Consider the following 26,633-nt stretch of genomic DNA (forward strand, 5'->3'; position numbering starts at 1 on the left):
GACATTAAAGGAACCTGTGTTCTTGAAAAAAAGCACAATATTAAAAAAACCTCTCTCATTCAGATTGAGGCAATGTAACAGCCAAAGCTGTGCGAAATTTCAAATGAGGAACCTTAAGATGCCTTTTGAAACAGCTGGTGTACTACACTCGCTCGCATGTGTCTGCCTGGCTCCACATTATCACAGCTTTTCATTTAAGAGGCTGACTTGATGGAGGTGATGCCCCACTGTCCGCTCTTTCTGGCTCCACTGACCCTTGATAGCATCGGTATTTTTGCCTGTGAGAGCTGACAATTTTCTAAACAGCGAAGAGCCATAATTAATTTAGTGACATTAATTAGTGGCGTGTTACTAAGTTGTCAAGAACTCGTTGTTGAAGGGTAAAATTGCCAAAAGAAAATGCTATGGCACCGCTTCTTATCATTGTTGGAAGATTGTGCAGCAAATTAGATAACACTTAGAAAGACAGATGTCACAACACGTGCTGCCACATTCATTAACTCCTGCGGTCCTTCAACAGTCCCCCGCCTCGCCTCAAACTTTACCAGGCCTGCTGTTCTTTACCTCCTCTTATCCTGTTTATCATTAGGTCCTAGCTATAGCTTCCCCTCTCCCAGACCACAGTCTACTCTTGACCTGTCACTTGGAATAAAATAGCTGTTTTTTGTAAACCCCCCCCCCCCCAAAAAAAAAAAAAAAAACAGTACAAATGGAAAGACAAGTGTCCAAAGTCCCAGTGATGATATGTGTGTTGAGAGAGATGTAGTGACTTTTTGGATTTTGACATTTCAGATCACAGTCAACAGTAGTTTTATCTGTTGCAAGAGTAAAGCCATTCTTGCAGAGTGTCCACATGTATGCAGGCATGCCAAGCCCCCCGCCCTTCTCTCTCTCTCTCTCTCTCTCTCTCTCTCACACACAAACACACACACACACACACACACACACACACACACACAGGATAAATAACATAACAGTACAACAAGAACAATTGAAAAGAAATGGAAAGTTAAAGAACTCGAGCCGAGCGGAGCGGAGCCACCTCATTACAAACTCAACTTTTTTATGAAATAATCTGCACACACTCATACACATATTGTTATCGTCATTCACGACACTGCACAGTTTGCATGTGGCAAAATATTATTTGCATTTCTGAATAAAGAGATATGTCGCTGCGAGTGCATTTTATTTTCCTTGTGCGCGTGTCAAATCAGCTTATCGTGAGCGGAATTGGTTGTAATATCATTAAAGAATTCATTTTGGCAAGGGAACACACTCCGAGTGAGACTGTTCGCAGAAGAGCAAGGCCGTAAAACGAAACCTACACACACCAGCACCTTCATTTGCATGAGTGTGTGGCTTGGAGTTAAATAACAGTTTTTTAAGCATTAAAATAACATAACATGGGTAAGATATATCATCACTGAGACGGGGACTTTTTCTTCCCCCCTCCCCCCCTTTACAGTTATGCCAAATGTACCCTCTGCGTTAACAGAATCAACCGTTAATAATCAGATAATCACATATATGAGCAAGACATTAATATTCACAGCATCACATGAAGCACATTTCTTTCAGCGCCCCTTTTCTCGCCCTCCTTCCCTCTCACTCGCTCCCATCTTTTTCTTTGATCCCACGAATTGCTGGCTCAAGAGCTTTAAATTATAATAATAATAATAATGATAATAATAATAAATCCTACCTGTGTATGAGGACAGTTAAAGGCAAGATTTGAGGTTTATTCAGTTTGTGTTTTTTTTGTCTGAACTCATTTTAAAATGGCCTCATCATTTCTCTTCCACTCAGTAAAACAAATATAAATTATATAAATATAAAATCACCATGTCATGCAATACTGGAGACACTGGACATGGACAGAGCAGCAGCTAGTGAGGCTTCCTCCCTTCATGCCAAACTGTAGGTCCTAAAAAACTTTGAACTTACTGGCAGATCAGTGTTAGCGACCCTACATCTTATGCTGAGTCCAGGTGGGAAATGCTGCCTTATTTCTCAGTCTTGCAAAAAAGCTCAAGTCTCACCCCAATATCAAAACGCAGATTAGTCTTTGAAAATACAGGAAAGGTGCAAGGCCAGGCAACATTACATAAGATTTTATTGCCCTGTATTATGTATCAGAGAAACATACAAATACACAGATTAGTTGAGTTTTAATAGATTTGTTTCCAATTTCAGTGAAATAAATGCGCACATGTCAGTGGCAGTATTGATTTAAAAAGAAATACAGTGAATATTTCAAGGGGATCACACTGCCAAAATTAGTTACACTTCACATTCCTTCGACTATAATGCACATTTGAGCTGCATGTACCAATTGTGCAGTAGGTCATTAATTAAGTTGCCGGTAGTTCTCATGTGGAAAAATAAGTGAGAAAGGTTCAATAAAAGCCAGCGCGGCTGGCATCAAAAAGCTCTAATGCCGCTTTTCACTCTTCCCTCTCTCGCTCTTTTGCTGAGCGACACGCTGAGCTGCACAAGCCGTCAGAGACAAACTCTTATAGAGACAGAGCCGAGTGTCCCTGTATAGCAATCAGGACAATGTGCTGAATGGGCAGTCTAATTATAAATGTGCCATTTAGACTTGCATTTGGTCTCCAGAACCGGCTTACCTTATGAGGAAACGTGCGTAAACAGCCACAGTAAGAGCAACTGTGCAAAACAAAATGCCACACGGACTAAAAACTTTACTTGGGCGGAGGAGCGGACTACCGAGTGTTCTTATCACTGTGGCAAAAATAATAATAGTAATGCGCGGGAGGGCTATCTGGGTTTGAGGTCTTAAAACGGGGGGGGGGGGGGGGGGGGTGGTGCCGGAGTTAATTACAGTGTCATTAATTAGCCACAGGTGTGTCGTTTGTGTGGACGAAAAATGCACGTGCTCGGCGCTGAAAACACAGAAGAAGAAGAAGAAACAGAAGGGGGGGGGGGGGGGGGGGGGGGGGGGGTTTAAACTGTTGTCATAGTGGATTCCCGTCTTATTAAAATGTTATTAGAAGTCCCGCAGTAGCCTCAGAGTGCTGTTTTTTTTTTTTTTTGTTTTTTTTTTTTACTCAGGGAGTGTGTCTAATTTTGAAAAACGTCTTAAAATGAGGGGGCACTCTACACCCGCTGCTGCCGAAATTAATGATCTTGGAGTGATATTTTAGGAAATCTTCAATTTTTCATAAACCTGCAAAATCAATTGACGTGCGTGCAAAATTAAATATTTCCTCAATGAGCAGTGTGTCTGAAATTTAAGTGCTTTTTAGTATCCTAAAATATGACCAAAATCTGGCGTCTCTAAATATCTAAAAAAAAAACCATTTTATACTGGAAGGCCTTACTATTCATTGCTGGAACTGTCTTGCGGCAACAAATACATAAAAGGTGAGAAAATATCTCCTGATGGACACATGTACAGTTCTCACAATGGAACTTCTGTTCCGTTTATCCCGGGAGCGAGGAGCTTCAGATATTTCGGCTTAAATGGAAAACTGTCTGTTCGAGTACATCTTCTCTAAATGGACAAGCCCCGCGATTGTTGAATTTAATTTATGGCTTATGCATTCTTTTGGGGTCAATTCCCCTGACCCCCGGAGAAAGTTAAGGAAGAGCAAATTCCCAGGCTGCACGGCTTCAAGAAACTCCGAGGTTTCGGACAGGAAGAAAAAAAAAAGATTAGTGGGGGTCTGATAACTTCAGGCAACAAAGGTTCTGGATGCACGAGGGTATAATGAGACATAAGCGGAAGGTTCAAATAAACTTGTCTACCTCACATGTGGACAGGAACCTACCGGGACGCACGTCACTGTCAATGAACGGTACCGCTCTGTGGACAGAAGGGAAACTGCCACCAGCAGAACAAAGTTACAGGGCGCTGTAAACACGCACAGAACACCGCAACCAACCATCAAACATTTAATAGCTGATTAAGAATCAACACTCGGCAACGATAGATAGTTGAAACGTTATCGGTGGCAGCGGTCGGGGTTGGTCTAAGCGCTGCAGATTGCACCGTGCAGCCTGAGTCCGCCCGCACGCTCCCCGCTGCTGAAAGGGAGAAGAAAAAGAAGATGATTTTAAAGCTCCGAGCGATGAATCGGGCTGCCGCAGAGTTTACTTGTGATAAAGTTCAGTAAACGCGCTTTTTACGAATTACGAGGTCACCAGAGCCACTTCCAACCAGCACTTCACGCGTCACTCTCGTCTCGCGTGTAGACTTGGCTTGTTTGAGGTGAAAGCGACGCACCAGACAGTCTCAGTGATTAAAGTTTGACAGTCATTCTCCGAGTCTCAAAATGTACCGACTCGAGAAAGCTTTGCACACAGTTTACTTTGTAAAAATAAAATAAAATAAAAAACAATAATAGTAGTTTTAAAGCAAAACGCGCGCAAGGTTGTGTGATCGCTCGCGCTGACAGCGCGCTTGCCTTTAAGGAATCAGCAATTAAACACAAGGTGGAAATATAAGGAGAAGGAGGCATGTTGGAAAAGTAGAGAAAACGTGTTGTTTACCTTGTTGGTGTGAGCCGTGCTGATGATTGCCTACTTTTGCGTCCTTCCCCGTGCGCAAAGAACAGCAACTAGTCTCGACTATACTTTACTGAAAATGATCACCGAGCTATCTGTTGAGCGAAAACTTAAGTCTGCTCACTCGGGGCCATAGGAGGGGATCCCGTCCACTCTCTGTGAAGTTCAGTTGTACAAAACTACAAGTACCTTTTGTTAACCGTCTATCTGGTCTTTATCTCCCTCTCTCACACACTCAGACAAGAGAAGACGATGCTGTCAATCTTGGCAATCAATGCGCGCAGCCATGTCGCAAGTATTCAAAGCATTTCCCGTCGTGCAACATCAGAAAGTGAGTGGCCAGGGCATTGATCTGAGGAAGGCAAAGAGGCAGGACTCCCCCTCCTCCTCCCAGACAAGAGATACGGGAGAGAGAGAGAGAGAGAGAGAGCGAGAGAGAGAGAGCGCGAGAGAGAGAGGTGGCGAAATAAAAGTGGAGACAGGGAGGATGGCTGTTAGCTTACTGCCCGCTTTTAGTAAGTTTAATAAGCTTACTTAAATTAACACCACTTACAAGCTACACAACAACTGAAAAGTTAAGGGCGACCTTTCCACCCCAGAGTTTTTCTTCAGTGACACTTTTTTTTTCATTTGTCTCGTTAGGAAACGAGTAATTCAGCGACCCCTCCCACTTCAGTCAAAGTTTATTATAGTTATTACTATTGTTTCTTAAGAGGAAAATGCGGTCATCTGTGAGTATAGGTGACGAGATCAGGTGAGCGATAGGCTGTTTTATTTTTATTTACTTAAGTTTTGTGATACAACAGCATGTATTTGTGTGAATTACATCACCGTTTAAAATATAGCAGCATTAGATTCGGTGTTCTTTATAGTTTGTCACGGTGTCCTATACGCCTAGTTTTCATTTTCACACCATCCAGAAGGCTGCAGCTTCTTCTTCCTCTTCAGATTATTTCTAATTTAATTGACTGAGTCTCACATTATGCATTTTTGATTTTTTTGTGTAGATTTTAAAAAAATATTATTTATTTATTTCATCATACGCGCATTTCTTGCCAGTCAATTAAGTACATGCAAGTATTGTCACGATATATACTTACTGGAACACAAGTGAATTATTACATTTTATAAAAACGTGTCAAAAAATAAAAGACTTGTCGGTGACTGTCTTACTGATTAAATTTACACACTTATTTCAGAATTTTGATATACATGTATATATTATTTTGTAAATAATTAAAAACAAACACACACAAATTTATATATTGACCAGTATAACGTTAGAAAATAATGGAAAATTGTTCGAAGCGTTACGTTTAAGTTTTACTTTCATAAACGACATTTTACTGTAGTTTTGGTGTATTTGTTCTTAAGTTTTAACACAGAAACTAAAAATAAAATAACCATTATGTACCATCAGTACGTTAACGCAGAGCTATTGATTAGCAGGTTAGACTGGATACAGCTGAAATACAAAACACCTCATTTTTTTAAACAGATTCAGCAAATGTAAGTTGACATCTGATATTACTCAAAAATCCAGCTACTGGGACCTTACAGGCAGACCCTCACTTGCAATAACAGAAGATTTTACTGAGAGGAATTTATCTGTCACGAACAGAGCATATGTTTTAGATAATCAGCTGGGTTTGGATGAGGCCCACAGCTATCATTCAAAAAAGGAATCTCGGTAGAAACGTGCACATATTAAAAAAATGTAATTTAATTTAAAAAGAGGAGAGAGAGATCTGACAACGTTGTAGCTTTGAAAAACATCAGCAACATTTTGTGACCAGCAGAAAATACAAATAATCATAATCATAATAATATTAATAAAAGGTAGAAGTCCGTTAGTTAACATGCCATAAGTGTCACATAATAGAAATGAGAAAGTTACTTACAAAGACAGGAGACAGCAGAAGAAAATTCTGATTGTTAACTGCAGAATGACATGAGCTGAGCTGAAAGAAGGAGGGGAAGCAGAGGAAGAGAGAGAGAGTGACAGAGAAGAGGGGGGGGGGGGGGGGGGTGAGAGGGAGGGAGAGAAAGAGAGTGAGGCAGAGAGAGAGAACAACTTCGCGACAGATGCGAGTCCTGAGCGTCTCACTTTCCCTTTCTTGCTGTTCCAGGTGAAGCAAAACACACCAACACCACATCTACATCAAAGACCTTCAAAATGCTCCTGTGCGCGTTACAATGCACACACTGCATGCTTTTCTCCACTGAACTTCTACAACACTGATAGCCTGCAAGTTAAGTATTAACTTTTTTTTTCCCGGCAGTGTGCGAAATGTCAAAGTTTACATTTAGCTACGAATAAATAAAGAAAGACTTACCTTTAACACTGAAACTTTTCTACTGTCACACTTTTAACCTGAGCCCCTCTTCTAAAGCTATAACGATCTGATGCACATCACCAAATTTAATAAAAATCATACAGAGTAAAAAGCTTTGCACCATAAAATTGCATATGATCCTATAACAGTCTGACACCGTGTTTTTCCGGATGCATACATGATGATTCTGTGTTGTTCCTGCTGTTAGTGTACCTTCTTTAACGAGCGGAGTTTTTTCTTTCACCGCTTGCACTTGAACGTGTGTTGGATGTGTCTCATGCGCCACCTTTTGGTCACTGTGTGAAGCTCACCTGCAAGGAAAAAAAATCTCTTTAAAGACAGACAATCAGTGCATTTAGGGAAAACACCTTTATTTTATTTATTGATCTTTGTTTTTAAAGTTGGACGTTCAATTTTTATTTGGTTAACATTGACCAAACGGCAATAAGGAGTGCAATGGCATTACCACCGGTTTCCATTGTTGCTGCTTCAAAAGTGACAGTGTGAGTAGGGTTAAAAGAAAAAAAAAAAGGGTGCAAAACAATATGAGTCATTACATTTGTTTAACGTGTATTTATTTCCAGACTTTGCTCTGTTCAGTGACAGATGATTGTGCAGCTGAACAGGTGCCCGCAAGTGCCAGATAGTTCTCTAAATACAAATATAGGCTACTTTTACAGAGGTGACTGTAATGGCTTCCTCTTTATAGCTCAGATGGTAGTGCGCGAAGCCTGTGTGAAGAGCAAAAGACAGTCCAACTTGTTGGGGGGTAAGGCAGACACATTTGCATACCCTGTGAGTCTTTGATGCATCTTGAAATTCAAGTCTAGCCCATAAATATTTGAAAAGGAGAGTGCATGAAAATCAACATTTTTGTTACATTAAATTAACATGTGTTCTTCTCCTGTTCTGCATGGTTAATTAGAGAACACCATTGAGTCAGTGAGTGAGGATTGGGGGGGGGGGGCTGCTTTGATTACACTGCAACCAGAGGAGGTTTCAAAGGTGTGCAGCTGATTCATGCTTAGGAATACAGTCATTAGTATCTCAATGAGCAGCCAAAATTATCAAAATTCCAAAGGAAGATTTTAAAAGTTCTACTTTAAACCATTTACTTTTCATTCTACAGCAGTTTAGGTGTCTGTCTCTGGACATGGGATCTCCTTTGACACATACAAGTTTGTTTTAACCCCATATTTATGAGCAGTGCACAGACAATAAGTGCTTGTTGCAGTTATACGTAGATACACAGCAATTTTAAGCACTTGTTTAATATCTACACCCATGACGGGTGTATAAATGGGTAATATTTGCTTGATAATGTAGTATATAGCCCTATTTTTAATATAAAAAAAAATCTAAACAGTGCCACCTTCATATAATCCTAATCCATCTTACATTTGGAAATGTGCAGGCAGAAATGTGCAGACACGCCTTTGCTTTTCATTTTTAATGCACTTTGCAAGTAGTTGTGCATGCAGGTTTGGTGGTCTAGGTAAAAAGTAAATGCTGGTAGTTCTGCTCAGCTGTTACTTCCATGACACTGGGCGCAGTAAGTGACTCCAAAATGTTGCAATAAATACAGTTTCTTAAGTTTCTTTTCTATCTATTAATACAGTTTATATTTTGTGTTCTATAAAAAAATGTAAATGTATGAGAAACTGTAAGATATTCAGTGACTAAGACCCTTACCTACCATTGGTTAGATGATCAGTTAAAAACGCCGACAAGGTTCAGCTGTAAGTGATCAGTGTCCGCCCAACCAACATAGCTTACTGAATGCCAGATATAGCAATTAACTCAAACACTATTTGCATACATGCAAATGATCTATCCCAACTGGACTTGCAACGTGGGATGCGCTGTTCTCATTAGTTGACCCAAATCTCTTACTTGTAACTCTGGATTTCATCAAAGTTTAGTCAGGATCTAATATTTCCTTTCAAGTTAACAGCGAACCCCTGATAAATCATGTCGAAATAAGGAGTGCAACATGCCAGTTCTAATGATGTAGTGATGAGCGACATCATCACGCTGCCTGTGCCAACAACGCTACAAATGTACACATACAACTCATGTATGATGGTCAGTGATGTGCGGTACTGTACATTTAAAGTGCTTCTGAACACGTTACCTGCACTGTCTTATTTGAGGTACAGTCAGAAATCTGGTTATGCGAGCGAGTATAACACAGATTACTCCGAAGAATTTAATTTTTCCACAGCTGTTATATCTTTCAGTAAAACACATTTTTCAAGCTGCAAAGTAAATGTCCTACCATTTTAATGCTGATAGACTTATTAAAAAAATTTAAATAGTGATATGTCATGATCTTTTTGTTACGTAGCTCTGAAGATCCAAGATGCACAGCATTCTCACTGAATGCAGTAAATTTCACTTATTTAAGTGTGTATGTGTACATGGAGCTGCTAGACTAAAGACGAGGCCCAGGGGCATTTGGTTCATTTGCAAAGTAATTGCTTTTATGTACAAAAAACTCATTCACTGTAGGTATTGTAAAAGCTTTCCGTTTAGGGAAACATGAGATTAATTCATTGTTTAGCGTAACACAGCACCTTTTCAACATTCACTTAATGATTCATGTTGGAGGAATTGTGTTGTCTATAATAGGCCAATAAAGAAATGCCTCAATACGTAATAAACATTTGTACCTCTCTGATGATCCCATTGTTTTAAAAAAACATTAAAAAACTAACAAAGTGGCTTCAACATAAAACAATTCAAAAATAGGAAGTTTTCTTTTTGGGGAAAGCTGGGCCAATGCGGTGCAGCATGAATGTTATTCAGCTTTCCCTCTATTCTTTATATAGCGTGCACACACGTTGGGAAGAATATTCAGTGATTCCTAGCTCTTCAATTATTCAACAAATTCCATTTCTTACATATTAAAAAATGTACCGTATGTGGAACTTGAAAATGATAAAACAGCATAAAATACTATTTTGAAATCAAAGCACCTATTGCATGGGCTTTCTTGGTTTTGTATTTGTACAATTGGACTACAATCCGGATCCCCACAGTGTGCAAAGGAGGCACCAGCTGGGTTTTCCACTGTAGCCTAATTCTTATTCACTGTAACAATAATATTTATGTGATTGAAATAGGTATCACTGGGAATCGCAGGCGGATTTCTCCTTTCTTCTTCATGTCACAGGAAAACTATGAATATGTTACAAATGCATTGTGCGCTGTAGTGAAGAACACAGACCTGAGAACAAGGTCAGACTGCTCAGCGTGGTGTCAAGAGGCTCTCTCTCTTTCAAGCAAAGGCCTTTAAAAAAAAAAGCAACAAAAAGTCAAAGCCTTAACCTAATCAATGTCATCTGAAGAGCACTGTAAACACTTGCGCGAGGCTCTTTTATGCTTGGATTTTAAGTGAGACATTTTATTTTCTTGTATAAAAGCTACTCTCTAGCAAACATTTCTGTCAGGACGCTGAGCAGCGGTTTTTCTTCTTGTGGAAAAAAAAAAATCACTTCTGAAGCCAGTAAGTATTTAGTAAAGGATTAATGCGGGAGGCCTTGATTGCGTTTAACAGAACAGGACCCAATTAGCATAATAGGCCCTCTTTCATTCTCTTTGAAGTCCAGAGCATAGAATAACAAATGTATATGAACCGCCAGCCAAACGTCAATACATGGAAATGCCACAATCCTCGGTGGAGGGTCTTGGGTGAATTTTTTGCAAGAGGAGGGGAAAACATCCCATCTTATTGCAAAATAAGCAGAACAGTGGATGTGATTGGTCTTCTAGCCACCAGGGCCAGCGTGCTCTGTGGGGCCCTGATCCTGGAGGATCAAGATGGAAGCAGAAAGGATGTAGCTGCTGGAGGGTGGGGTGGGTAGGCGGGGGGTGCATCCCCTCTCTCTCTCTCAGGTGTTTTTAAAGCACACTGTGATGCGGATGAGTAAAAGTAATTACTCTCCAATTAAAGATAAAGATGTCACTTGGGAGGGAGCTGCAACACAAAGGCTCGCCATGCAGAGGAGGGCGAGGGCAAAGTGTGCGCATCACATCCTACAGCTGCAGCGGGACGAGTCATGATAAATGTAACGTGATAAATATTTGTGCTGGAAACTGCAGTATTTGGTAATAACGGCGCAGTTGAGCTTTCCATTTAAAAACATATTCTCTGCATTATTTTTCCTTTTGAATCCGAAGTTCAACACATGCATTTCTCAGAGGTTTCTTTTACAATTGCAATGGAGACGTAGTTCATGATTTAAAGATATGAATTCTGTACTTCAGAATCCAGAGTTATTAGTATCCACCTTCTTGGTTGAAAATACACGGAATTAAAAATGCCCTTTTGAGATGGAAAAAGCTTTGAACTTAAGAAACATTTCAAGAAGCCTCTCTCTTTCTTTTTTTGTATTGGAAGTTCACCTCCTTTGAGCATGCCATAGTTTGGTTCCCTTTTCAAATAATAGAATGAAGTTTAATAGGTCACGGCAATCAATGTGAAGGTTCAAAGAGAATCTTGGAGCGATGCAGATATATTTTGTAATTTCCCTTTGTACATGATTTGAATAAAGATACAGTCAATAAACGGCATCAGTGAAATCAAATAAAGACCAAAGGCTCCTGTAGGTTAAAAGCTAAAGTCACAAAATGTGTTCGGTTCCTGCCGTTTGAGAAGAATAAACTGTCCATCACTGCAAGAACTTTTTTTAAGGTACCTCTTTCACATGTCAAAGGTAAAATCAGGTCTGAACTAGTTGTGGAGGAATGCCAACATCCCACAGGAAACATCAGCTAAAACAACTTTAGTGTCTTCGGAGATGCTCTCTCTCTCTCTTGTACAGTGTGGCAGCTACTGTACAGAAGACTTTACAGCCATATTACAGCTTTGCCCCTGGTATTTCTGCAGTGGGCTGATTTGTTTGGGTGAACACACCACTGAGTTTTGATATTTGGTGTAACATCAAAAGGCGATGCCAGCTGTGCCACAAAGACCTGCGCCACTAATGCGGCAAGGGAAATGTTTCATAAGTCGTTTGCACTCATAAGCTCCAGATAATGTTGCGAGAAAAAAAGGATCGGGACACTGATGCACTTTCTCGTACTCAGCGGGAGTCTGCTTGAAAGCGCTGAAATGCTCTGTTTGGATTCAGGACACTGAATTCTGCACTAACCTACTGCGCTATTCTCCGCAGAGGCACAATCGAACATCACAGGGGCCCACTGTGTCAGGGTGCCTTAGCCTACTCTAGCAGACATTTGGGTATTTGTTATGCCTGGAGAAGTCGAGCGAAAACCGCGGTAGAGTTTTAAAGTTCCCTTGAAAAAAACAAAAGATTTTTACATGTTTTTGTACGTAGTCTGAAGCTTGAGGCCATTGTACGTGGTGCTCGACTCATTCGAGCCAACCTCGTAGAAATAAAATCAATGAAATGAACACATGTGCGACAAAGCAAATGTTGTGTTAATAACTTTAATATTCACATTTTTTTTATAAACTTTCATTGCTCGACCTTCTCAAGTCACACAAAAAATATGTTCGAGGTTATTTTCATCCCGATGTAAGCAAAAATAAAATTTATTTTGGCAAGCCTAAAGGGGACTGGCAGTGCTACAAGTACATACATATGAGATTTCAAGTGGTTTGGTTTAAGAATATTATCTGAGTGTTGACAAAAATACTATCATCGTGACGCATTTAGTACCTTCTCGCTCTTCACATTCCATTTGAGTTTTTCAGTTGCGATCACACTGCAAGAAGCAATTCAGTCGTGTCTTGAAAATATGATACAGTGCACAGTTAAAAGTGCGATAACTTGTAGAAAATGTCATTTTACTATTATGAGATTAACATTTTTTTTTTAGACATTTCCATATTTGATAAGCACAGCCACAGCCACAGCCACAGCGAAGTCCTCAGGTTTTCTATAGAAAGTTGCTTTCAGCAGCTTTGAAACACCTCAGTTAGTTGTTGCTGCATACATCTCAGAGAGCAAGTTCAAGGCGTCGCTACCGTTTTTCTGTTGCTGCATATAAAAATGTCCCGAATCAAACAAAAATCCTCTTTGCTTTGAAAACCCAGTGGATTGTTGTCAGTGTGAAATAGCACCTCAGTGTCCAGAAATTGCTTGAGCTGGGAAGTGATGAGAGAGAGGAAAAAGTAAGCACAAGGAAAGTAAATATCATAAACACAATAAAAACAAAAAACTACAAAATTGGATAAAGTAACAGTGTGTTTCAGTTTTTTATGTTGGGGTGGGGTTACTTAACAGTCCCTTCTTAAAAAGTAGCTTTGTAAAGATATAACATACCTGCACATTATTAAAGGGCAGTTAGAGGCCAATCATTAAAGGTATTATCAGACAGCGATAATAACAGGGCTTTCACCGCGGTGCATGCATAACTTCATGCTGCCCAACATGCAGATTAAAACTAACATGCAAAATGTTACATGCGAGGGGTTTTTGTGAAGAAACAAGTGCCGTGCATGTAATATTCTTAACTTTCACAACCCGACTGCGCATTAAAGCTCACCTCCGAAAGCAAACCCAGAATATAAAGAAAGCATGCAGCGACATGAGTAGATAGTATCTCACATCCACATTGTGCAGTTCTGAAAAGAAACTATTCCACGCTTTCAGAGCCACATGAATGCTGCATTGCTCTGCAAGTTAAAGTTCATATACGTGTTTGTTATTGCGAGTCTTCGTTTACTGTTTTGGGATCTGATTATTTTACGTGCGTCTATTTGTCAAAAGATGGCTGATATGGTTAGTACAGGAAAAATACCTTTAAACAGGAAATAGCATTAAAATATCTGTGGCATCAAGTACTGGGTGATGGACAGAAGTTTTTTTTTTTAAATAAAGCAGTGAAATGACACGAGCTTTATTTGTGCATTTACAGTAACAACAGTGATATGTAGATTTTCTTCTGCCAGGCTACAGATGGGGAGCTAATTGGTGCTGAGGAATGCAGCTGTGCTGACTGCTGAACTGTCAAGGTGCTAAATCAAAAGGTGTCTCTTTTGTTAATTATACACAATGCTACAAACAGTCGTGTTCGTTTGAGCCCTTTCTTTGCACAGCCATCCATAAATATTTTGGCAGTGGTACAAAAAAAGATTTACACACAATTATCACAGTGGGATGAGCAGACTGCCTGCAGATGTTTGTTTTGATTATAATGGGAGCAGAGGCAGGGCTTCCCTAACCTAGAGGAGATGTGTTTCCGACAATCATGACGGCGCGGTGAGCATGCGGCGAGGTGCGAAGCACGCAAGAACACCTTGTTTTGGGGGGGGAATTAGCAAGAAGCATTAGCACCGCAAAGCGTGCACTTAGGCCTTACTTCATGTTTCTGACTAGACAAATGTGTAGTGAATTCCGTTGTTCAGAGGAGAAGGAGGCGCCAGAGAAACGGGAGGAAGAGGAGGAGGTGGAGGAGGGGGTGGGGGAGGAGGTGTTAGGACGTTAACCTGTGGAGGAACTATGGAGAGAGGGCAAGAGGGGGGGGAAAAAGAGAGAAGGAACATTTGTTGTTAGAAGCCAAAAGAGTGAAATAGTTTCATATTCATGTTTTCCTGAAAAGAAATATAAGCATGAAACTTTTTAACTGTACTTACAGTTTCTATGTTGTGCATCTATTACACTCGGGATGGGAAATATGGATTAGTCCAATAACACTGCTTATGGTTTTTTATTATATTGGTCTTCTTAAATGTTAAAAAGATTTTTCGATAAAATTGGATCAGTTTTGGGGGAAATTTTAGTCATTTCAAACAGCACTTAAACAAATTAATAGTGCATTTTTTAAACAATAGTGAATACATGCATGTATATATACATATACATATCACCCAACTTCAATAGCAATGAAGTATACTAAAGAAATCTGAAAATGTAGATGTAAATGCAAATGTAAAAAAACGTTTTTTAATAGGTCATCATAACGTGATTAGGACTGGTTAATATTCATTTTTAATTAATCTGCTTATATACAAAAAAACAAGAGGCACTGAACAAGAAGATAACTTTGTAGCTCATTAATCATTTCCCTGTACAAAATTACAGATTTGACGAGATCCAATGAATACAAAGAATTTTAAAAAATCCAACAATGAAAACACCTTTGCAATAAATACCACACGTATGTGATATTGCAGCGACAGATATTCCTGCTTTTATGCTGGAGTTACTGATGTCTCTCATGCATAATACTATGGAAAAGACTCTTCTTTTAATTCAAGGATTTGAAAGTGCACCAACATACCTCACTTTAACACCAAAGGAAGAGAAAGTCATTGATTCAGTCTCCACTGACAAGATGCCACCAGTTATATTCTCTGGCATTTCTCTATGCTGGAAATAATGTTATAATTGTTGACTTTGCTTCACTGTGCATATTAAACTTCCTCACACGCTGACAGCCTGAGTCTTACCGTGTGTGACAGATATATATGTGTGTGCATAGGTGTGTGTGTGTGTGCGTGCGAGGCAGGCAGACTGACAATCTGCTGCAGCTACGGTGAAAATTAACTCGCCTGTCTGCTGTAGAGTATGAAAGAGATGAGATGTGGGCGCAGTGTCTTTTATGCAGGTTCAGAGCTACGTTCAAAGCGGCAGCAACAGTATGCAGATGTGGAGTAGAGTTTGACTGGGTCATTGATCAGATCACAAAATGGCCTCATCAAGCGATTCCTCCCCAGCCTAAAAGATCCTACATGGATTGCAATTAGAGACTATCTTAGATCCTAGTAAGGAATAACGTTCACTTATTAGGAAATGAACAGCCTTATTGCTTGACTCTGCACCTTACGCCCCACCTCATCAATCCAGAATTCTTGAAAGACTGCTTCCCTCTCTCTTTATCCCTTCTTCAACAAAAATATGTCAATATGATCCCAGAAGGAATTCCACTCAAGCCGTCAGCTTGTGTGGAATTATTATTTTTTTCAGCATTTTTTTTTTTTTTGCAATGATTTTTCACACTCACGGTTCAAATAGGCAGATAATGGTTTCAAATTAGATGAGAGACCAACCTGCAACAAGTTTGCTCTTGAGCGAAGCCTCTGAGGCGAGAGCGTAGGACATGGTGATGATCCGCTCCTGTTCCTGCAGAGCTGAGTCGAGCGCCACTGGCACCTCTTCTGGCTTCTCCGCAGACACCGCTGGTGCTAGGTTTTGCACACTGTAAAAGAAAAGAATGAAAGCAACAAATGAACAAAAATCTCACACACCATAGAAATGTGGAAGGACCCTAGAGGGAGGTCAAAAAGAAGCCTGAGATATACCAAACTGTCCAAAAATCTTGGACACCCCTCATTTCTTTATATTTTGCTAGGAATATGAGCAATAGGTGCTGTGACCTAATGAAACATGATTTTATGAATGAAGATATTCAAAGCTCCTGCTTGGATGTCGGTTGACTTTTGTCCTATTCCCTAGATCACTGCTTCAGTAAAGCTGAAGCTCTGTGGAGGCCAATCCATGACTGATGATGCCATCAGTCATCAATCATGCTTTTACTGCACTGACAGTGTGTTTGGGATCACTGTCATGCTCAAAAATAAAGAAATTACAAATCAGATGCTTTCCAGATGGTAGTACATGGTGAATCAAAATCTGATGGTTCTTTTCTGATTGACATTTCCATCTAATTGAATAAAATCCTCACCAACACTGGCTGAAATACAGCTTCACATCATGACAGAGCCTCCACTGTGTTTTACACGCACTCACTTTTGTAAATCTCAAAGTTTGTACCTTGCATATGGTGGAGTAGGATGTGAAACAAAAATTTCAAATTTGAATCAATCTCCCTATAATACCTGTTGTTTCTGGGTTTCAGTCCAGTTCTTGTGTAACTTGGCATACCTCAGTCTTTTCTTCCTCTTTCCCTTCCTTAGGAATGACGTCCTGATGGATTGAAAGGACATATGCATCTCTCCTGTGTCAGGTATTTGATGGATTTTTTTCCCTTTTTCTTAACGGTATGACTTTCAGATACTGTTATTCTGCTGTAGATAGCTTTTTAGTTCTGCCAATGCATCTTAAATGTTTTAAGGACACTCTGTGCAACATGCATGATATGCATACCTTGGCTAATAATTCTTTGGGAATTACCTTGTTGGTACAAGAACACTTTTTTATGACACTCAGACTGTGTTATCTGTGGCATTTTTGCAGATTCTATTAAATAAATGAGAATAAATTGGGCTGCTAGTAACAAAGCACCTAAAGATACAATTTAAAAATGTGTCTTCCAAAGTTGTTATGTGTAGAAACAAAACTGAATAATACCTTGAGTTAGGTTGCTTTAAAAAAATATTTGATTCATATACATCAGTGTTAAATGGCCTAACAAAAAACACATCCTTTTACAAATGGTGAGGTACAAAGACTTCACTGAAAATGAGTAAAAACGCAGCCAGTCTGTAAAGAAAAACTTTGAAAGAAAGGCTGTTTGTTGCTCAAGATCCTTAAAAAATTACAAGAAAGCCTGAATCCTAAGGTCCAAAATATAAAGAAATTAGGGGTGACTCAATGCTTTTTTTTTTACAGTCCTATAGTCCAGAATCTTCAGGGCCTTGAAACTGATTGCATTTGCTTGACTAGTAGTATGGAAACACTACTCTCCTAAAACATCAGAGTTGAGTAACACTCCAATGTAACTTCAGGGTTTATTTAGTTACACTTCATCTACCTGGACTTTGCCAAGATGCTTTTGATACGCTCCACCTTACGATGACGCTCCTCCACTTCTTGAGGACTGAGTGGCTCCTCAGGCTCCGAGTCCACGTAGCGCTCTGGAATCGACACTTTCTGAGGTTTGGACAGCTAGAACACAGATGCAGTGTGTGAATTAAGATGTTTGCCACTTTATTGTGATCTCTACTGTGAGGTCAAAAATGATATACGAGTTCACTACGCAAGTTGAAGATTTGTAATCCTGAAAATGATCAAATAAGCATAGGACAAACTGTAATAAAATATGGAGACTAAATATGCAGAGATGTGCCCTGAAGTATCTTTAAAATGCTATTTTCATTTTAGTACAGGCAGAAAGTTTCAGCACTTGTATAGCTTCACACAATGACGTTTATCTGTCGCATACTAATGCATACTTTATACCGCCAGCATCCAGCCTATAGCTCATTTCTTCAATACCTATTTAGAAACAGTGCTGCAATACTTTCTGATGCTTTTTCCATAATTTCAGCAGCAAGTTTGTCAGCCAGTCTAATCAGGCTGCCTCACGACAGCATTGTGTAGGAAATTATTAATTATGTGCCATGTTTGCTGGTGCGGGTGCTGTTTATCTGTTGCTCATTTTAACATATTCTTTAAACATGATAAAACCTTTCAGTATATGCCTTTTAGGGATTCATCAAAATATCAGTGGAACATCAGTATCGACCAGTATTGACTTCTACCAGCCAATCAGCAAAAAAAGACGAGTGACATTTATTGACTGGAAATCTGTTGTGTCCCATTTGATACAGTTAGGTATTTTTAAAATCAAGTTTATTTTATTTTCCTCAAAAATGGGAGAGAAATACCAAGAAAAAGTAAACAAACAGAAAAAAAATGTCATCTGAGAATTTAAAGATCAGCAGCACAATCCACGAAATCCAATCCATGAGAATATTAAAAAAAGGGCTTGGTTGTGGCGCCTCCCATCATTTTAAATATTCCTTCTGTAAATATTTCTTTTTATTCACTTTCAGTATTCATTTTATAAAAGAAAAACTCCTTTTTGGGGTGAGTAGCCTCCTTTTTAACGTTCAGTGCACTGTTTTCCCCCTTTCATGTTATTCCTATGTTGACATTTTTCCTAGTCAGCTGTATTTCTTATTTTTAAAAAATGAAAAAAAAAAATACCTCTTTGTTAAGGTCCAGGTCATAGTCCAGAGGTTCCAGGTCAACCTCATGGGTGGGAGGGGGGGTTGTGGCCATGGAGCGGAAGGTCAGCCATTCATCCGAATGCGAGCGGGGTCTCTCTTTGTGCTCGGGAGGTCTTTCCTCCCCCTGGACACTCCTAACTCCCTGAGCCTCCTCCCCCTGAACCGCCCTCTCGAGTAACTGCAGGTCAAACTCCTGCTCTCTCTTCCACTGGACAACGCACACAGGAAAAATGTAGACTGTGAAACAAAGGACAGGGTGCTGCCACCAAGTTTTCTTGACTAAAAGAAAAAGTGAAACTTCTTTCACTTGCCTTCGTGGTTATATTCATGGCACACATGCTCGTCCTATTCCTAACATGATATTAAAGATTGCAGAGGGTTTTTACTTGCAATGTACAATGTCCAAATGCGTGTGTGTGTGTGTGTGTGTGTGTGTGTGTGTGTGTGTGTGTGTGTGTGTGTACAAGTGTGAAAAGGTAAAAAAAAAAAAGAGGGCACATGCATAAATGAGTATGCATGCTGATATGAAAGATCTCAAAACACAGCATGCTAGAACTCTACAAGTGTGACAAGAACACAACACTTCACTCAAACTGATGACAAATTCAACAGACATAAGAAAGTTATACATGTTTACAGAAAAAAATGCAATAAATTAAAAAAAAACATGCCAATGAGTTCTTTAGAAAATATTTTTTATTTTTTGCAGTCACATTTGTAAAAGGAAGGATTCCTCTAGCCAACAGTAATTAGCAGATAAAACACTGAGCACATGATGCAATCACCTAACTCACTATATGTTGCGATATGTAATGTGCTGTTAGTATCAGTACATCAGCATTGCCCAGGAAAAGTGTTAAATGGGACAAGAGTTGGTCCCAATCTATAAAACATATGATTTCAGTTTTATCTTCATTTAAATTTAAAACAAACAAACAAAAAAATCAGGTGAGAAAAATGGTGCGATGACATTGACAAGAGTGGGCTTAAGAATGTAATGCTCAGTGTACGTAAATGTTTTGGTCAGTAGAATATAAGTAGGCACTTTCCTTCTCTCTGCCTCACACACACACACGCACACATGCAGACACACATATATGGACAGCAACAGCATGGACACATGGAAGAGCTGGCTTTAATATCTACACGAGGAGAGACAAGACGGCTGCTATGTGACAGCACAAAACACTTCAACGGGTTAGAAATCAATGTGGTAGGATAGTGTTGATGTGAAAGAAAAATGAACAGGTCAGTGAGGAAGGGTGAGAAATGATGGATAAAGCAAAGTTAGAATCCATAGCAGAGAAAAGGGAGAAATGCAGTGACTGAGGTCATTAATATGTTATATGTTTTATAGCCAAGATCTCATCTTGTAAAGATTTTGAAAAAGAAAACAAAATCATCACTATTTAATGTAAATGTTATTATCTGCACCTCATAATGAACACTTAAACAGTTATATATGTGTGCTACTTTTAATGCTGCAGCTTGTTGTAGACCAGAAAAAAGTATCTACTTATCTGTATAGGTCTTTTTTACCGAAGGGCATTTAGGACAAGCACACCAGAAAGGCACTTGGAGACCACATTCTCCTCCTAAGTCATAATATTTTTTTCTTAAAGGGATCCAAGTCTGCAACTCAACTGAATGGGTTCTTTAGGCCAAATGACTTTGGCGAAAAAGACCTACTGAAGCCTGAAAACAACACGTGCTGAATAAGCACAGATAGAGCCACACAGTGAAATGCCATACCGCACTAACTTAATAGTTTAATATAAACTTGGTAACAAGAGAAGCAGAGACGAGACCCACTGCACTCAACACAGCCATGCATTACTGCTGTAGACCGCCACTCTCAGTTTGGTTGTCGTCGTGCGTGAGAGTGTGACGTGTGATGCTGCTCTAGTAACATACTGATCCCAAGTCTGCTGAAAGTGAGCGTGAGGATGACGTGCGTGACGACGAAGCGGCGTGGCGGTCTCCGTGACTCAGGGTGCGTTTGCGCTGGCGGACGAGGGCCTTCTGGTGCCTCTTCATCCTCTCCAGCTGCTCATCAGCGCTCATCTTCCCCCTCTGCTGCTGCTGCGCCGGGTCCACAGCGTACAGACGCTCCAAGGCACTTTTTGGTCTCTCCTGAGACGAGTGGGAAGAGAGAAAGATGATAACAAGAGCAAACACATGGCAGACTTTAGACTGGTGGAAATATGACTAAAATAGCATTTTTTTAATTATACAGTGCTGTTAAATTGCTTTTAAAATGCTTGATTAAGTCTTATTAATATTATAAATGAATATAATCTGGGGTTGGAGTGACATGTTCACTCTGTTGTTACCCCCACCTTTATGCCAACTGCTGACGTTGCTCTTCGGAGGGTAACGTATGAGGAGATGCTCGAAGACTGATTTAACCTAAGTGAAGATCCGCCCGTTCCTGAGGGGAAGACCACAGATGTTAGAAGTCTGTTCTCATCTTAAACAATATTCTAAAGCATTTTGGCGGGATGAACTGACTGTTGTCTATGTACCTCTGCTCGGTAATGTCTTGTAACCTCCGTCATGCCCAGGTGTTACAACACTAATGTGACTGGAGCCATCACCAGCTCCCATGAGTTCTGGATCACTCAGGAAAGGCCTGAGTTCCACCTGACATATACGAGTGGATTTAAATTAGAAACAACATGACATTAAAAATGCAAACACAGCAATACACACAAGCTCTGCGTACCTTGCCGTCCCCGTTTGTGTACTGCCCAGTCTCTCGGTCCCTTTTACGTTCGTCTGACTGACGTTTGAGGCCACGTACAGAGGTGTGTCTGATGACTGTTGTCTCCCGGGGCAAGGGAGGCACAGCGGGGGGATGCTCATCGGGACTGTAGAGCTGAGGTAGAGGAGGTCTGGGAGGCACATCTTCCTCATTCTGCGCACAGAATAAATGTGAACCACTGAAAACAACTGAAGAAGGACTCTAGCCTTGCAAGGACCCCGAATACCAAGATGAAGAGTTCCTGAGCAAGTAACTCTATAGACTGTAGAGCCTGATGACAGTGGCTATGACACAGATTACACAGTATACAGTCATAGAAATGCTGTTACACTTTGACTTCCATCACACATTGGTATAAACAAAGCAGGATTAATGACAAAGATAATACATTTCCAAAACGTTTAAACTTTGAAATACACATTAATTATTTTTCTGCACTTAATAATCCATCAATTTTCTTGACTGCTTATCCAGCTAGTGTCACTGCAGCTTATTCCAGCTGAGATTAGGTGAGGGAGGCAGTACACCTTGGACTCAGGGAACAGATTCAAAAAAATTAACCTAACCTAGAATTTTTTTTTCGACTGTGGAAGGAAACCAGGGAAAACTGACCAAATCCACAGACTTCAAGCCTAAACCATAATACAAAGTTTGCATTTGGTCACAATTTGGTAAGCAGCAATTTTCAAAATTGTTATATGATTGCAACATAAGCACGTGGCAATTTTTCTTTAAGATTCCAGTAACACTACAGACAACACCTGTGATGTTATGCAGTTTGGATAACTATAATTAGATTAAATATAATAGTTTTTAACAGTTTTGGAAATTTTGTCACAAATGTAATATATCTTAGTTTATCTTGTAATGTTGATTAAACGGGGCTCAGTGTTACTTTTATACATTTGTCTTGCACAATTTAAAAAGCAAATTGAGAAAATTACATCTTAGCTTATCTTACAACAAATTATTCAAAAACACCAAACACTGAGGTTACAGCCCTAACTGCATTTTTCTTGTTCCATTCCAGCTGGGCGTACTTGAATTGAATTGAAAGCCTTTATTGTCATTATACATAGTATAACGAGATTAAAACAGCTCTATAAAAGTGAACTGAATGTCATCTTCTTAACTCACTCAGTTTGTTTTATGCAAAGATGCATGAGCACCAGCAAAAATGTTTACTTACATTTATTACTTGGCTAATTAGTGGCCAAATAAGGTAAATATTCACTTTTTTTCTTGGACTTTTGGACATTATTTCACATTTCTCTATTTCCTGACACTTCATTCAGTTCATTGATCAACAGGGGTAAATAGACTAATTTTAAGGAAAGTGCTAATGGCTTGTTGAAAACCTCCAACTAGAAAAAAGGGAAGTTGAAAATCACAGACTACAAAATGCACTTCTGTGTATTTAACCAACCAAAGCTGAACACACAAATGCAGAGAGCACATGATTAAACAAACCAACACAAACCAGCTTAAGTTTACTCACTTACCCACTTAGGCCCACTGATGACAGCTGTAGAATGGTGTAATGGCTGCTGGCTGAGACTAGAGGAAAGGGTGGGGGTGTGGCTACTGGGACTGAGGTGGGGGCTGTGCTGCTGCTGCTGCTGGGACAATCTCATCTCCATAGCAGACGCGCTCCCAGACACAGAAGGCACTGATGACACTGACACCGAAGGCACAAATTTCCTCTCTGGGGAATATGATGCGGATGATCACATGACAATAATACACACATGCTGTAAAGACAGCACTTTTAGTTTCCTATGGGAAACATTCAAGGGATTGGTAACAAAAATATGACTGCAGGCTTTAATGAGAAGATACAGTCGCAGGTCCACAGCGATTTGCTTTGTAGACATGGAACCTATAGCGCTTGCCTCACCTGGGTTGGTAACAGAGGAGATGGTGACTTTGTAGTTGGCTTTACTGCTGCTGAGACCTGCGATAACATCCTCAATCCTCCAAAGCTCCTTTCTGATCTGGACCTTCTCTTGCTGCTCACATAGAAACACAGAACCACACACACACACAGACGCATACAGACACATTTTCATATTTTACAGATTTTAATTAGAATCCAACACACGATCCTCTGAACCAGTTCTTTGCTTTGTCTGAGTATATGACATCAGCAGTATTTAGCTCATTCCCATTCAAAGCGAGCGACTGCTTGCGGGAGTTAATGGAGATCACTGAGCCACAGACCTGAGAAAGATCACAGCGGCTCATCTGTCCCTGCAGGGCCGACTTCAGCCAGTCCACGTCCCTCTCAAGCTGGCTGTACTCATTCCATGCATTTTCCATCTCCTAAAGAACAAAACACATCACGCTCTGTGTTACAATGCCAAAAAAACAGTGTTCACACACTGTACTTAGCTTGTGAATAAAAAGCTGTTTTAGTGGCGTGTATGTGAGCTGCAGTTAAGACCAGGTGTGTTAAGTGGTGATTTTTATGATTTATCACTTCTTCTTTTTTTTAAAATTGCAGTGTGCACTGACAGACTACAACCAATGCCTGGAAATGTCTTTAAGCCAAAGACACATTTGTTTGCTTTCATATAATCTTGCGGTTTATTTGTGAATGTTCTTTTGAAACTCGTAATTTTCATTTCAACACTAAATATTTTGAATATCAGTGAACTTTTTGACCAAATATTTTTTTTTCTGAGTGGCTGAGAAATCTACTCATTTCTTTGTAGCCGTAGGTTTGTCCCTAAGCACTCATTTTGATAGTGACAGTCATCCTGAAACATTGTGCCAGTTGCAGAAACCATAAAAAAGGAACAACTAAAAATAGAAGCGAACATCTTGTTTTCAACCAATAAAACATTTCTTTAGTAGCATGTGCTTACTGTAAGAGCCTGAGTAGTTTGATCCCTTACCTGCCAAAACATCAGTGTCAAATGTCAAAACAAGGTTTTTCAAAAAATTGTACTAGCCAAAAACTCATTTTATCTCAAAAATGGTGTACAGGGTTTCCTTAAACAATGAGAGGAAATAAGTAGTAGAGAACAAAAGAAGAAGAAGTAGTAGGGCAAAAAAGACCTATCTATAGCAGATGAATAATATCTGAAAGCCGTGCTCTTAAGAAAATAATCTAGAAAACAAATCAAAGACCCGACACAGGACATGAAACATACATCTGGTCCTTCTGCTGTACCATCTCCTGTTCACTGAAGCCTGAAATGGTCTCACTGGAAGGGTAGCTGTCATTTGTTTTGCACGGCAATGATGCCAAACACACTGCGAGTGTAGCAAAAGCATACAGATATAAAAATCACACAAAAGAACACTACCGGTCATGGATTGGTCTCCCCAGAGCCCAGAAATCAACATTACTGAAAGACTGTGGGATCATCTGAACACGGAACGGAAAAAAAGGGATCCAACAGCCAAAGAAGACCTTTGACCTTTGACCTATGTCCTCCAAGAAGAAAGATATCGTTCCTAAGAGAGTTCAGACTGTGTTGAACAGTGGTCATACCAAATATTGACTTTCAAAATTTTTAAAATTGTGCAAACTCTATATTTCCACATATGTACATGTTTGCACATGCTTCAATAAATCAGTGCACCTATTTCACATTTTCATAGGAGAATATGAAGAAATGAGAGTTGGATGAAAAAGTCTGAGCCAGTTTCACTGAAGAAGGAGGCTGTAGTTTTTGTCATAAGCACAATGGACTTGCAAATCCCGGGTCTTACTGTGGATACTTGAGATATTTCAGCCCTGATATGGACCACGTCCTCTTGTAGTAATTTCTGCTGATAGGCAATTTTCTCAGCATGAGCTGGCTGATCTCTGTAGTCCTCCATCTGCTGGTGGGAAACATCCAGCACAGATTCTAACTTGTCCTACACCAGGGGACGATAACATTGTCATAAACACGTAAGCCTTCATAGACCACACAAGAATACAAACAAATATATACAACTCAAACCTTGTCCTCTTTCAGAGTGCGTATCCGGGCCTCTAGCTCCTGTAGAATCTTGTCTTGTTCACACAGTCGACTTAATTTCACCTAAAAGAAAACATATTGAAACAGTGAGAATGGAGGAAAACTCAGTTCTTCCTATCGCTTCTGATAATACGGCAGAGTGTAGACAGAAAATAAAGAGATAAAACAGTGCCTGAGATTTTTAGATACGGCTTCTGTTTGCAACACCGTTAAACTCTTCCATTCTTGCCTTTGTTCAACTCTATTCCACAATGCACCCAGATAAGACAAATTGATCGTCTCAGTCTGTCAATACGGCTCATCTGTGTAAAAAGCTCAAAGGAATTCCTCTCATCGGTGCAGTGCCAGATATCAAAAGCCTCTATACTATCTAGTTTGGGGGTGAGCTCTGGTAATACCCATTATGAGTAATCATAATCAAGAATCCATATTTTCAATTCACTTTTGGAGAAAGCCGTGTTTACAGAGAGTGACAGATTTGTTTTCCCAGAAATGGGTTATGTGTTTATGAAAACAACATAAGACTGCCTAGTTCACAGTCTTTCTCAAACAGTGTTTTTTTTCTTCTCAGATCTATTTATCATTCTGTTCAATTAATAATTAAGCTGTTTTTATTTTCGCTGCCACATATTGTTGTTTTTAATTGCATGAAATATTCATTGTTCCGATAAATTTACTGGCAATTTCTTATAAATTGTTAAAGTGGAACAATGCTAATGATGAAAAGCCAGGACATCCATCTTATTTACCTCTATTCAGCAGAAAACAAAGAATGAGGAAAGCAGAATCTGGGAAATCAAACTGAAAAATTTAACAGCTCAACATCTAAAACTCCCATTACATGTATTTTTCCCTTTAAATTGCAGGGAGGAAAATAAAAGCTGTGGTCGATACTCTCAGGCCCTCACTGTGCTGCATGGATGGGTGTCCCCACAGTGTTGCAACGCAAATACGTTCCCTTCCCTCTACAGCCTCTGTTTACCACAACTTAAGAACACACACGCAGGCAAACCACACTAAAACACACAGTAAAGTCAGACTAAAGTCAGCTGCTTCTCTGTAGTGGATTGTCAGAAGTCGGAAACAGAGATCTTAGAGGGGAAAAACAGAGAAGGATAAACAGGGTGCTTATCTGACTGTTT

The 26,633-nt window shown here is 39.7% G+C and overlaps 2 protein-coding genes across 19 annotated transcripts in view; both read right to left on the minus strand.

Annotated features, from left to right (window-relative positions):
* Nucleotides 1–6,492, minus strand: part of sox6 (SRY-box transcription factor 6) — a 131,870-nt gene extending 125,378 nt beyond the window's left edge. For 6 of the 9 annotated variants that reach the window (XM_023154693.3, XM_012917026.4, XM_012917027.4 and 3 more), the window contains exon 1: nt 4,516–4,910. The gene's annotated coding sequence lies outside the window, so the exon portion shown is untranslated. Of the gene's footprint in view, nt 1–2,630; nt 2,727–4,515; nt 4,911–6,431 lie in introns of those variants that run through there. The other 3 variants (XM_012917024.4, XM_076883173.1, XM_076883149.1) reach the window with 3 other exon arrangements.
* A 593-nt stretch (nt 6,493–7,085) lies between these two features.
* plekha7b (pleckstrin homology domain containing, family A member 7b) overlaps nt 7,086–26,633 on the minus strand; it is an 80,021-nt gene continuing 60,473 nt past the window's right edge. For 5 of the 10 annotated variants that reach the window (XM_076883204.1, XM_076883189.1, XM_076883197.1 and 2 more), the window contains 13 exons: nt 25,474–25,554; nt 25,238–25,387; nt 23,738–23,839; nt 23,415–23,526; nt 23,020–23,222; nt 21,479–21,670; nt 21,279–21,396; nt 21,093–21,184; nt 20,668–20,886; nt 18,731–18,961; nt 17,553–17,686; nt 15,889–16,037; nt 14,343–15,566 (listed from right to left, as the gene is read on the minus strand). In XM_076883204.1, the coding sequence (XP_076739319.1) occupies nt 15,439–15,566; nt 15,889–16,037; nt 17,553–17,686; nt 18,731–18,961; nt 20,668–20,886; nt 21,093–21,184; nt 21,279–21,396; nt 21,479–21,670; nt 23,020–23,222; nt 23,415–23,526; nt 23,738–23,839; nt 25,238–25,387; nt 25,474–25,554 (1,911 nt within the window). In that variant the 3' untranslated portion in view covers nt 14,343–15,438. The other 5 variants (XM_012917032.3, XM_004543198.3, XM_012917029.3 and 2 more) reach the window with 4 other exon arrangements.

The sequence above is a fragment of the Maylandia zebra genome, linkage group LG1 (assembly GCF_041146795.1).
Source record: "Maylandia zebra isolate NMK-2024a linkage group LG1, Mzebra_GT3a, whole genome shotgun sequence".
In the NCBI taxonomy this organism is placed as follows: domain Eukaryota; kingdom Metazoa; phylum Chordata; class Actinopteri; order Cichliformes; family Cichlidae; genus Maylandia; species Maylandia zebra.